At 38.4% G+C, this 13,278-nt stretch overlaps 1 protein-coding gene across 5 annotated transcripts in view; it reads right to left on the bottom strand.

Moving 5' to 3' along the window:
* Positions 1 to 13,278, bottom strand: part of ANKRD17 (ankyrin repeat domain 17) — a 165,413-nt gene that overhangs the window by 91,975 nt on the left and 60,160 nt on the right. For all 5 annotated transcript variants that reach the window (XM_054728424.1, XM_028133901.2, XM_008157463.3 and 2 more), the window contains exon 2: positions 5,297 to 5,450. In XM_054728424.1, the coding sequence (XP_054584399.1) occupies positions 5,297 to 5,450 (154 nt within the window). The remainder of the gene's footprint in view (positions 1 to 5,296; positions 5,451 to 13,278) is intronic.

The raw sequence follows: 13,278 nt of genomic DNA, 5'->3' as shown, positions 1-13,278 counted from the left end.
AGTAACCATTTCCACGAAATATAACTTGTTCTTTTCCAGATGTTATTATAAAGAAAGCTTATCTCTAACCTTTATAATTCTAACTTAGTAGTGCTTAATCCAGATTGTCCATCAGGGAACAAAGCTTTACAAAAATATAGATGCTGAGCTCTCCTATATCTAAAGATGACATTTATTAGGAAGTGGGGCGAGGGCATCTACATATTTTAAAAGCTCTAAGAAAATTCTGATACACAGCCAGGATTAAGGACCTTTACTCTAACTGTAAGATAAACATCTGATATTATGATGGATATTATAGAACCTCCCATTACTGAACATGTGGTACACGAAATGGAAGCACTGCTATCACTTAGGAGCTTGCTAGAAATGCAGAATCTCGAGCCCTAAGAATTACTGGTACAAAAACCTGCATTTTTTAAAAAAAGATCCTAAAGTGATTTAGATGCACATTAAAGTTTAAGAAACACTACTATAGGTTTTAAAACAAACTATTTAACTAAGATATAGACCAAAAAGACCATTCATCCAGAAATAACAAACATATTTGTGCAGGTTTCTCATAACAGAAGGGTTTTAGGGTTAGGATTATGTTATATGGCACAGAAGACCTGAAGACAGGGATTATCTTGGTAGGCCTGACCTCATCACATGACCCATAAAGAGATTGGCTGATTAGAATGGAGAAAAGGAAGTTAAGTCAGAGGTGCAAAGCACGAGGAGTCAAAGATAGAGGATGCCACATGTAAAAAAATGTGGGCAACCTCAAGGAAGTGAGAGCAGCCCCAGCTAATAGTCCATGAGGAAACTGGAACCTAAGTCCTACTACAACTCCAAGGAACTGAATTCTGTTATCAACAACAATAAACTTGGAAGCAGACTTTTTCCTACGGCCTAGTCAACTCAGGTGACATCTTAATTTCAGTCCATGAGACAATGAACAAGACAATCTAGCCCCACTGTGTGCCCTGATGTCTCATCTACAGAAATTAAAGGATAGTAAATGGGCACTGTGTCACATTGCTATGTTTATTGTAAATTGTTATGCTCCAATAGGAAATTAGTTATATTACACATATAATATATAATAAACTATATATATAGTAAAACCCACCAGTTGACAACATATTAATGTACACCTTTGAATTTATCTTTCAATGGCATTGCTACTAACTATAAACAAAACACAGGATTCATCAGGCATTTGAAATCTTAAATTCAAAATAAGATCAAAACCTTAAAATGCCAAAACCTGTAATGCTTTGGAGAAGGAAGAATAAGGAAAAATAGAGTTAGAAGAATATCCTAAATAAGTGTGGCATCAAACTTCTGAACTGCAATAGCAAAAATTAGGAGACAATGGAGAATGAACTTCAAAAGTTTTTAAAAAAGTGATTTTTAAACTAACCTTCTATGCCTAGTCAAACTATCAATTATGAAGATAGTGTAAAAGGCATTTTGGACAAGGTCTCAAAAACTTTTCTCAAGAGGCCTAAACTGTAATCAATCTCAACATCATTAAAAGAGAAACAACCAAAGTACCTATGTGATACAAAAGGAAACATAAACACCAGGAATGACTATTCTTGCCAAATGAACAGAAATCTGGTCAAATATCTGGATCTGAATTCTGATTCAGGAAATGATAACACACAGAGGTACAACTGGGAAAATCCATAGAGTGAGACAAATGACTCATTTCTTCAAAAATAAGTAGGAGCCCAGCCTGCATGACTAAGTGGCTGAGCATTGACCTATGAACCAGGGGATCACGGTTCAATTCCTGGCAAGGGCATATGCCCGGGTTGCAGCTCAATACCCAGTGGGGGACGTGCAGGAGGCAGCTGATCAATGATTCTCTTCCATCAATGATGTTTCTAGCTCTCTCTCCCTCTCCCTTCCTCTCTGAAATCAATTAAAAAATTTAAAAAATTAAAAAGTAGGATAAAAAGCCCTAGATGGTGCTGCTCAATGGTTAAGAGTGTTGACCCATGAACAGCAGGTTTAATTCCTGGTCAAGGGGATGTAAATGGGTTGCAGGTTCAATCGCCAGCTCTGGTCGGACAGTGTGCAGGAGGCAACCAATCAATATGTCTCTCTCATATAGATGTTTCTCTTTCTCTCTCTTCCCCTCCTCTCGTCCCTTCCACTCTCTCTCTCTCTAAAAAAAAAAAAAAAAAAAATCAATAGAAAAAAATATCCTCAAGTGAGGATTAACAAAACAAAACAAAACAAAAAAAAAGAGGAAAAAGGAACTGTTATGACTAAGGCACACAAAAAAATTCATTAACATAAAAAATAATTTCTGAACACTGACAGGATATCCGGCAATATTAAGGAATTACTGTTATTTTTTTCCTTAGATATGTAATGGTATTATGGTTTTATTTCTCTCTTTTTAAGACATTTTTATTGATTTCAGAGAGGAAGGGAGGAGGGACAGAAACATCAATGATGAGAGTGAATCATTGATCGGTTGCCTCCTGCATGCCCCACACTGGGGATCGAGCCCACAACCCTGACATGTGCCCTGACAGGGAATTGAAACATGATCTCCTGGTTCATAGGTCAACACTCAACCACTGAACCATGCCAGCCGGGCTTATTTCTCTTTTTTAAAGTTCTTAATTTAGAAGTACATATTGCATTATTTATATATAAAATAATATGATGCTTAGATTTGCTTTAAATTAACATGTGGGGTGGGTGGTCAGCAAGGAGGTAATCCTATCTAATAATAGACAAATATGCAAATTGACCGCACCTTCGCTATGCCCAAGCCACGCCCACCAACCAAGCCACGCCCACCAACCAATCAGGACAAATGTGCAAATTACCCAACAAAGATGGCGGCTAATTTGCATATCAAGACAGCACAGAAAGAAGCCAAGAGCTGCAGAAGGGAGCAAAGCTGCAGAGAAGCAAGCAAGCCAGGGGGAGGAGAAGGGAGGAGCGGAGGCGGAGGCGGGGCCGGGGGAGAAGGAAGTTGAGCAGGCGGGGCCGGGGGAGAAGGGGCGGGGCCGGGGGGAGAAGGAGGAGCGGGAGCGGAGGCGGGGCCGGGGGAGAAGGGAGGAGCGGAGGCGGGGCCAGGGGAGAAGGAAGGAGAGCGGGCTGGCGGAGAAGTTAGAAAAGCAGGGGGGCTGGCGGAGAACGCGGGGCAGGGAACAAGGGAGGAGAGCAGGCAGGGCGGGGTAGAGTGCAGCAGGAAACCCTATTGCAGGATTTTTCCTGCAATGGAAACGCTAGTGTGTAAAGATGAAACAAAGTGTCCATACATCCCAGCAGGTGAATGAGTGTCAACCTATGAACCAGGAGGTCATGGTTTGATTCCTGGTCAGGGAACATGTCTAGGTTGTGGGCTTGATCACTAGTAGGGGGTGTGCATGAGGCAGCCAATCAATGATTCCCCTCATCATTGATGTTTCTATCTCTCCCTTTTTCTCTGAAATCAATAAAAATATTTTTTAAAATGTGTCCATACATTGGTGGCTGTTGAAGCTGGATGATGGATATGCCAAGGATGTACTATGCTATTCTTTCTGGATTTGTTTATGAAATTTTTTCATATAAAAAGGGAAGGAGATACATGAGGAGGGAGAGGAGAAGTGAGAGAAAGAAAGAGAGGGAGGGGGCAGGCTAGCTTGTTAACTTCTATAAGTAAAATAAAATGGTACTCTACCTCCAAAAGTAGAGTACCTTTTGGCTGCAATCAACTTGCATGTAGCAACATCTTTGTACCTGATTTTGCCTCTTGGAGCCCCAGAAAACAAACATCCCTCTTCTATTCAACCTGAGTTTTCTCATCTTCAGGAGAAACAATCCCTGTTCCTCTTATGACATGTTTTCAAATTATTTTACAATCCCCATTTCCCTCACACAGACTTCTACAGCAACATCAATTTCTGGCAAATGCTAAATTATATCTCTACTATACTGTAACAAAGAGTTGTCTATACTCAAGGACAGGACCTTCCATGTGTCCCTACTATGTTTTCATCTGTTTCTGGCTAAGAAACTTTTAATACCAGGTTACGCATTCTAGAATTTTACCCAGGATAGAAAACTTAACTATGAGTCCTTCAAATATTTAGATGCTGTGTTAAAAGATATTTATTCAAAGGATTACCAAACAGTAGGTCAGTTTTATTCTATAATTAAGTAGCAGTTTACATGCATTGCATGTACAATATATAGCACAGCGAGGTGCTCAAACCATGAACACAGTACAATTATTTAAATAATCAAGAGTTACTATTCCCTTATAGTTAAGACATATATAGATATACACACAGCTAAATCTTTTATCATGTCATGTAATCTCCTATAGGAACAATATAATGATGATCCACTTTACAAAAATAATAATTCACTTCACAGGGTTTTAAGAGACAGTCTCTGACAAAAAAGTGGGGGGAATTATATACAGTCGATTCTCGTTATTCATGGTATTTATGTTCTGTAGAGTTGCTGGGAACCCTGAATTCATGAATACTGAACTACTGCTTCTACAGGAAAACAGGACTAGGTTCCTTCAAGCCTCTGATAACAACATTTGCATTAACTAGTCAATATATTTTTGTTTTATGTGTTTTTTTGTTTAAAGACAACCTTATTTAATATTTAGTTGATTCATTAACATTAAACTCATGACTAATAACTCGTGTATGAAAGAAGCTTATCTAACATGTATTTTTCTTAAGGCACATCACAGCCTTCTCACATTTAGAAACACTAGGCAGCATTTCAGCATTATACTTTGGGGCCATTTTAAACAGTGAAATTACCAACAAAATGTACACAAATTTGAAAAACGTGGCACTAAGTAGATTGTGAAAAGGACACTTGTTTACAGTATGAAAGCTGAAACAAGAAGGCAGAACATCACCTTATTCCACCTCAGCGGGGAACATGTGTGTAGGACGACTCAAATTTTTCACCATTCTGTGCATTTCTATGAAAGACTGAGAAAGTGCTGTGAGTACTAATTTTGGGGTACAAATACATTTTATCAAGTAGGCAAATTCACAAATATGGAATTCAGGACTAATGAAAATCGACTGTATAAGAAGTCCCTCTTTATAAAAAGGTTGACAACAACCTTGTATTTTACTCTGGTAATAAAAATATTCTTTAATGAAATGTTCCATGTAATTCTCTAAAAAATAATACATTAACCTTTATGAACAGTATTATACTAAATATCCAAGGTCATACATTGATAATGACAGAAATTTTTTAGATTTATTGTAACTTTAATTAGGTAGACTTAATACATATGTGGACTTTGTGGACTTACCTGCAGCTTCTAGTAAAGCTTCCAGTCTAGCTTGTGTTTCTGGATCTACTGTCCTGAGGTCTGCACCATCAGCAGTACCTGACAAGAGCAATTTGGAAGCCGTTTCCAGCATTGGATTTTCCAAGTCATCCTGATCCAAAATGAAAGACTCCACCTAGAAAACAAATACAAACAGAAAGGAAGGGAGGAATGAAAGGAGAAAGGGAAAGTGGAAAGAGAAATAAACAGAAGAAAAAGGGAGGGGAGAGAAAAAATATTTTAACATAAATATCAACGATAATAAATTCAATGCAATCCTAAATAAATTCAATGGGGTTATATAAGCCCACTGTATAACTAAAGGAGAAAATCACAATTGTAAAAGAATTTTAAAATATATTATTACCATGCAATCTAAATTTTTTACAGAAATCATAGTATTCTTTTCTATTTTAATTTGGTGGGATGAGGGTCATGCAGGAGGAGGATATAAGGTTAAACTGTGAAACCTTTGACTTAGGCAGAGGATCTATATCAGCTGTTCTTAGATTTTTTGCTCTCAGGACCCCCTTTACTACACATATAAAGTACTGCACTCCCAAGGACTTCATATAAAGGTTAAATTTATTAACATTTACCATATTAAAAATTAAACTACAATATAAAAAAACACAGCCCACATTCATTAACATCACCCACCACTGATTTCATCAGAAAAGATTTTAAGTTCTGGAAAGCTTTTAAGCCCAGGCAAATAAACTTCCAAAATTCTAATTTGTACTTAAAAACTTACTTTTATCATTGGCAAAAAAATAACCACCAATCATTTTCCTTAAAGTGACAGGCTCACTTCTATTATTTCCAAGAACTTTTGCCAAATATCTAAATTTGATCAGTGTAATGTGTCTGTCTGTCAGTTATGTTTTTCTAGCAAAAATGGCATTTCATGAGAGAAAAGAAGGAGCTAAAAGATGTCATTACCTGACACCTAAAATACACACAAATGCTTTATGTGTATTTCCCATTTTTGTCACACACAATATTAAAAGGATGTATTCAAAATGAAGATTTCATAAAATAAATATTTATTGCTTCAAGATTTTCTTGTTGTTGCTGTTAATCCTCACCTGAGGATATTTTCTTCATTGGTTTTTAGAGAGAATGGAAGGGAGGAGGACAGAGAAAGAAACAGATGGGAGAGAGACACATTGATTGGTTGCCTCCCCCACACGCACTGACCCGGGGCCTGGGATCGAGCCAGCAACCAAGGTATGTACCCTTGACTGGAAATGAACCCATGACCCTTCAAGTCTGCGGGCCAATGCTCTAACCACTGAGCCACAGGCTAGGGCTCAAGATTATTCTTAAAGTAAAACTGGCTTTTTTAAAACTGTGAGTACATGGCAGTGAAGAATATAATGATAGTAGTGCAAATTAAAGAATTAGAAAATAACAAACTTATAACACTCAGGGAAAAGTTTGTTTTGACATCCTTTGTCATAGTGCTACTTACAAATAGGTACTACAATATACTTTCTTAGTTTCTGATAAAACATCACTATTTAACATGATCAGGGAAACCTTATTTTAAAAATCTAAGGTACTCCTAACACTGCAATAACTAAAATAGATTTTAAAAAATTTACTAACCTATAACACAATTACATTCATGCCTAGTATCTAGATGTCAGAAATAAGGAGAAAAAAAAAAAACACCTTAAGGAACACATTCTTAACTTTCAAAAACATCAGAAACTCTGTATTGTTCCATCTTTTGAAAGTCATCTGTCTTGTAACAGGCATAACTGCTATATTTAATCAACACATTTAATATTAAAGGTTAAATTTAGAGGGAAACAATATGTTTCTCTCTAAATTTCCTAAGCTAATGCAGTTTACCATTAAGTAACATTTCAGATTTCTAATATTTCAAATACAAATACACAGAACACTCTGAAAATAATCTAAGTAAATATTTGAAGAATTTCACAGTATGTTAATTTTAACCAGCCAATACTCTTAAGAGCATTAAGAAAATGAGTTTCTAAAGAAAAGTTGCTTCACAATGAAATTTTCTGCTAAACAATATTACAATCCAATGGGAGGAGACAAAGTAAAGGAAATAAACATGGAAAAAGAAACACGAAAACAATATTTTAAAGTTTTAGAAAACCCAAGTTCTCAAAGAGTAGTGCATGGTTAATGCCAAATTAAAAGTTCAGGTCAGAGGTATTAAAATTGTTCAAAAAAGATACTGCATGCAGAAAGAATAATATGAAAGGCTTTTTACTAGAGTAACTAATTTGTATAAGATATAAGAGAAGAGAAGAATGTGTCACTGATAGACAAATATACAAAGTCCCCTATTGATAGATTGTACCTTCACTAAGCTTGGTAAAAATTTACTAAGAAGAATGCATGTCAATATCTTCATGAGGAAGACTAAGTACAGAAATAGTTTCTAACTGACTTAAAAATTTAATCCATAAACTCTTAGGTTGCTTTTTAAGTCCACTATTCAAACTATGTGAAAAATGTGGTAATTTAAAAAACAGTACACTTAAATGTCTAGTAAATTCTATATATGTAAATTTTTGAAAGGTATAAGGATAAAAAAAATAGGAATGAATATCCTATATAATAAAAGGGTGATATGCAAATCGACCAAACAGCATAACGACCGGTCTCTATGATGCACACTGACCTCCAGGGGGCAGACACTCAACACAGGAGCTGCCCCCTGGTGGTCAGTGCACTTCCACAGGGGGAGTGCTGCTTAGCCACAAGCTGGGCTGACAGTTGCGCTAGAGGCGGTGGCGGGAGCCTCTCCTGCCTCCACACCAGCGCTAAGGATATCCCACCGCTGTCAGTCCGACATCCCCTAAGGGCTCCTGGACTGCAAAAGGGCACAGGCTGTGCTGAGGGAGGCTCCCTCCCCCCGCCCATTCAGTGCACAAATGTTGTGTACCGGGCCTCTAGTCTATTATATCCTCCACACTCCCAGTTTAAGATAAATGAAGAAAACTAATTTCTAGGATACTGTTTGAATCTAAAGACCAAAACTACTTCAGCTGCTTCCTGTGAGATCTAACCAAGTCTCTCAAGTCATCTCTAGGTTTTCATTCTGCATAATTTTTCACAAATTCATCACATGACTTACTACATATATTTATTGCCTTTCTAACATCCATGGAAACAGGAACTTGTTTGGTTCACTGATATATATCCAGCAAGTAGAACTGTGCCCATCACATGAGAGGACTTACATAATTCTAGAGTAATTAAAGGTGGTTAGGGGATCCTTCCCTTTCTGATTATGAAAGGCTAAAGTGCATTTGGAGAAGAAGACATAGTTAGCTACAAAAAATAAATTCAAGGATATATTTATTACATATAGAAAAATTGTACATTAGGTAGCAGCTAAAGCAAAATGCTATCTTCATTGACTTATTATTCTTAGATTGATTACACTAGTCTCTATACTTAAGTGCATATTAAATCCTTTTGGGTTTGAATGATTAAAAGTGATGTTTTACTGCAGAGATTGTGTTTGTTTAAAAAATGATTCTTTTAACAGTAATACTATTAGATTAGCAAAGTAATTATAATCATTTTTTTGTTTGTTTGTTTTGTTTTTACTTTCTTCCCCCCCAAAAAACATAAAATAAACCAAGGTCTGGATTTGTTTGTGCCATTAATGGTACATGTCTATACTCAAAACACAAAGGCACATAGAAATTTGAAAATGCACGGATATCCATCTATACCAACAGTGAATATTAATTAGCATTACATTTCAAACTAACTCCTCTTCAAAAGACAAATTATCAATGCCATTACAAAAGAGCAGAACATTTTGTAGTGTAATAAACTGGCATTTATTTCAAAGAATAAAAATATAGTATATTCTGATTGACTGGACATCATATATACAAATTTCATTCAACTTACCAAATATTCATCACCAATTACATATTATATGAGAACAGTAAGATAGCCAAAAGAGAATGGAAATGCAATAGTTGTTTTATAATCAATTTTTTCCACAAATATAGGCTACAAAGTCAATTCTCAGTGCAAACAGCTAACTATATCAAACAAGATTTTAAAGTAGTACTAAACAGATACTAATACAGTGATTACACAGAGAAAAAAATCCTGAATGAGAGTGGTAAAAGAATAATGCTATGCCCTAACTAGTTTGGCTCAGTGGATAGAGCGTCGGCCTGCGGACTCAAGGGTCCCAGGTTCGATTCCAGTCAAGGGCATGTACCTTGGTTGCGGGCACATACCCAGTAGGGAGTGTGCAGGAGGCGGCTGATCTATGTTTCTCTCTCATCGATGTTTCTGACTCTCTATCCCTCTCCCTTCCTCTCTGTAAAAAATCAATAAAATATATTAAAAAAAAAAGAATAATGCTAAAGAAAGATGGGGCCTTTGAACACTGTGCTGGGAAGCTTAGAATATATACTAGAGGCCCTGTGCATGCAATTGGTACACTGGGGGGGAGTGGGGATCCCTCAGCCTGGCCTGTGCCCTCTCACAGTCCGGGATCCCTGGGGGGATGTCAGCCTGCCAGCAGTCAGACATCCCTCTTACAGTCCAGGACCCCTAGCTCCTTACCACCCACCTGCAGCGGAGGTGGGAGAGGTGCTCACCAACTGTGAGCCCGGCTTCTGGCTGCGCGGAGCTCCCCCTGTGGGAGTGCATTGACCACCATGGGGCAGCTCCTGCATTGAGCATCTGCCCCCTGGTGGTCAGTGCACATCATAGCAACCAGTTGTTCCACCAGTCATTCCACTGTTCGGTCGATTTGCATATTAGGATTTTATTAGATAGGATGCAATTTCATTTAATTGCACCTTGCAGGCACTGCATTTGTAAAAATATATATTTGTGGCAACCCTGTGTCAAGCAAGTCCATCAGCACCATTTTCCCAACAGCATTTGACTACTTCATGTGTCTCTATATCAAAGTTTGGTAATTCTTGCAATATTTCACACCTTTTTATTATTATTACATTTATTATGATGATCTGTGATCAATGACCTTTGATATTACAATTGTAATTGTTGTGGTATACCACAAACTGCATATAAATGGGATAACTTATTCAATAAATGTCACATGTGCCCTGGCTGGTGTGGTTCAGTTGCTTGGGCATCATCCCATGCACTGAAAGGTTGCCAGTTTGATTCAGGGTCAGGGTACATGCCCAGGTTGCAGGCTCAATCCCCAGAGTGTAAAGGAGGCAGCCAAAAAATGTTTTGCTTTCGTATCGCTGTTTCTCTCTCTTTCTCTGCCCCTCTCACTTTCTCTAAAAATCAATAAATATTTTTTAAAATGTCTTGTGTGTTATAACTCCTCCACCAACAATGTCTACTCTCTCCCTCTCGTTGGAACTCCCTACTCAATGAGATTTGGTCAATTAATAACCCTACAATGGCCTCTAAGTGTTCAAATGAAAAGAAAGAGTCAAAAACAGCTCTCACTGTAAATCAAAAGCTAGAAATTATTAAGCTTAGTAAGGCATGTCAAAAAGCCGAGATAGGCCAAAAGCTAGGCCTCTTGTACCAAACAGTTAGTCAAGTTATGAATGCAAAGGAAAAGTTCTTGAAGGAAATAATAACTTCACTGCAGTGAACACACAAATAAGAAAGTGAAACAGCCTTATTGCCAACATGGAGAAAGTTATAGCGGTCTAGATAGATCAAACCAGCCATAACATTCCCTTAAGCCAAGCCTAATCCACAGCAATGCCTAACTCGCTTCAATTCTATGAAGACTGAGAGATGTGAGGAAGCTACAGAAGAAAAGTTTGAAGCTAGCACAGGATGGCCCATTAGGTTGAAGGAAAGAAGTTGTCTCCATAATATAAAAATACAAGGTGAACAGTAAGTGCTGATGTAAAAGTTGCAGCAAAAACCCCCCACAAAACAACAAAAAAGAAATAGAAGTTGGAGGAAGATATCTAAAATATTTAGCTAATGAAGGCTGTTACAAAACAGCCTTACATTGGAAGAAGATGACATCTAAAACTTTCATAGCTAGAAAGAAAATGTCAATGCCTGACTTCAAAGCTTCAAATGACAAGTTGACTCCCTTGTTAGGAGTTAATGCAGCTGGTTACCTTAAGTAGAAGCCAATGCTCATTTACTATTCTAAAAATCCTAGGATTCTTAAGAATTAGGTAAAATCTACTCTGCCTGTGTTCTATCAATGGAACAAAGCAAGCCTGGGTAACTAACAGCACATGTTTACAACATGGTTGACTCAAACTTTTAAGCTAACTGGTGAGACCTCTGCTCAGAAAATAAGACTCCTTTCAAAATATTACTGCTCACTGACAATGCACCTGGTCATTAAAGAGTGCTGATAGAGATGTACAATAAGACTGATGTTGTTTTCTTTTTTCTTTTTTTAGATTGATGTTATTTTCAAACTTGCTAACAAAACATCCATTCTGAAACCCATAACTCAAGGAGTAATTCTAACTTTCAAATCTTATTTAAGACTAGAGGCCCGGTGCATGAAAATTCATGCACTGGAGGGGAGCTCCCTCAGCCCGGCCTGCCCCCTCACAATGCGGGAGCCCGGCGATCAGGGAAAGGCGACCCGGCAATCAGGGAAAGGCGACCCGGCAATCAGGGAAAGGCGACGCCCCATCACACCTGTGCTGCTGCCACTGCCAGCAGTGCAAGCCTCGGCCGGCACTGGTTACCTGAACCTCGGGCAGCCCTGGGCGGCTGGACAGTTGCCATCCGAAGCTTGCCTGTGCCTCGGGCTCGCCCTGGGCGGCTGGGCAGCCGCCATCCGAGGCTTGCCTGCACCTTGGGCTGGCTGGCCCTGGGCAGCTGGGGGGCTGAAGGGACTCTGGAGGCAGGCGCGCAGCAGAGGTGGGCCCAGCCTTGCTGCACCTGCAGCCCGGGTGGGGCTGAGGGGACTGGGTTGACATCTTGTGGCTGTGGGCGCTGCTATCTTTGAGGGCATGGCAATTAGCATATTCCCTCCTTATTGGCTGTGGGCGCCACCATCTTTGTGACGATGTAAGGGCCAATTAGCACATTCCCTCTTTATTAGATAGGATATAGATTCTGTAAGGCTATAGCTGCCTTCCATGTTGATTCCTCTGATGATTCTGGGCAAAGTAAATAGAAAACCTCTGTAAATGATTTACCACTCTAAATGCCATTAACGACATTCCTGATTCACAGGAACGGTCAAAATATCAACATTAACAGTTTGGAAGAAGCTGATTCTAAGCCTCAGGGATGACTGTAGACATGATGGAATCAGCAAAAGAACTAGAATTGAAGTGAAGACTGAAATGTGACTGAACTGTTGCAACCTCATGATAAAACTTTAACAGATGCTTCTTATGGATGAGCAATGAAACTGGATTCTTGAGATGAAATCTGCTGGTGATAACATAAAACGATTTAGAATATTACATAAACTTTGTTGATAGAGCAGCAACAGGGTTTGAGAGGATCGACTTCAATTCTGAAAGTCTGTGGGTAAAATGCTATCAAACAGCATTGCATGCTATAGCAAAATCCTTTGTGGAAAAGGAAGAGTCAATCGATAAGTCAAACTAAATTGCTGTCTTATTTTAAGAAATTGCCACAGCCATCCCAATCTTCAGCAACCACCATGATTAGTCAGCAGCAAGACCTTTCACCAACAAAAAGATTATGACTTGCTGACGGTTTAGATAATGGTTAACATTTTTTAGCAATAGAGTATTTTTTTCAATTTTTTTATTGGTTTCAGAGAGGAAGGGAGTGGGAGAAAGAGATAGAAACATCAATGATGACAAAGAATCATTGCATCCTACATGTCCCCAACTGGGGATGAAGTCACAACCTGGGCATGTACCCTGGTTGAGAAACAAACAGTAAAATCCTGGTTCACAGATCAACACTCAACCACCAAGCCACACCAGCCAGACAGCAATAAAGTTATTTAAGTGCTTTTTTGGACAAAATGCTATTGAACACTT

This window comes from Eptesicus fuscus, chromosome 2, assembly GCF_027574615.1.
Source record: "Eptesicus fuscus isolate TK198812 chromosome 2, DD_ASM_mEF_20220401, whole genome shotgun sequence".
Lineage (NCBI taxonomy): Eukaryota > Metazoa > Chordata > Mammalia > Chiroptera > Vespertilionidae > Eptesicus > Eptesicus fuscus.
The sequence above is the reverse complement of the archived record's forward strand: the minus strand, read 5'-3'. Positions and strand labels throughout refer to the sequence as shown.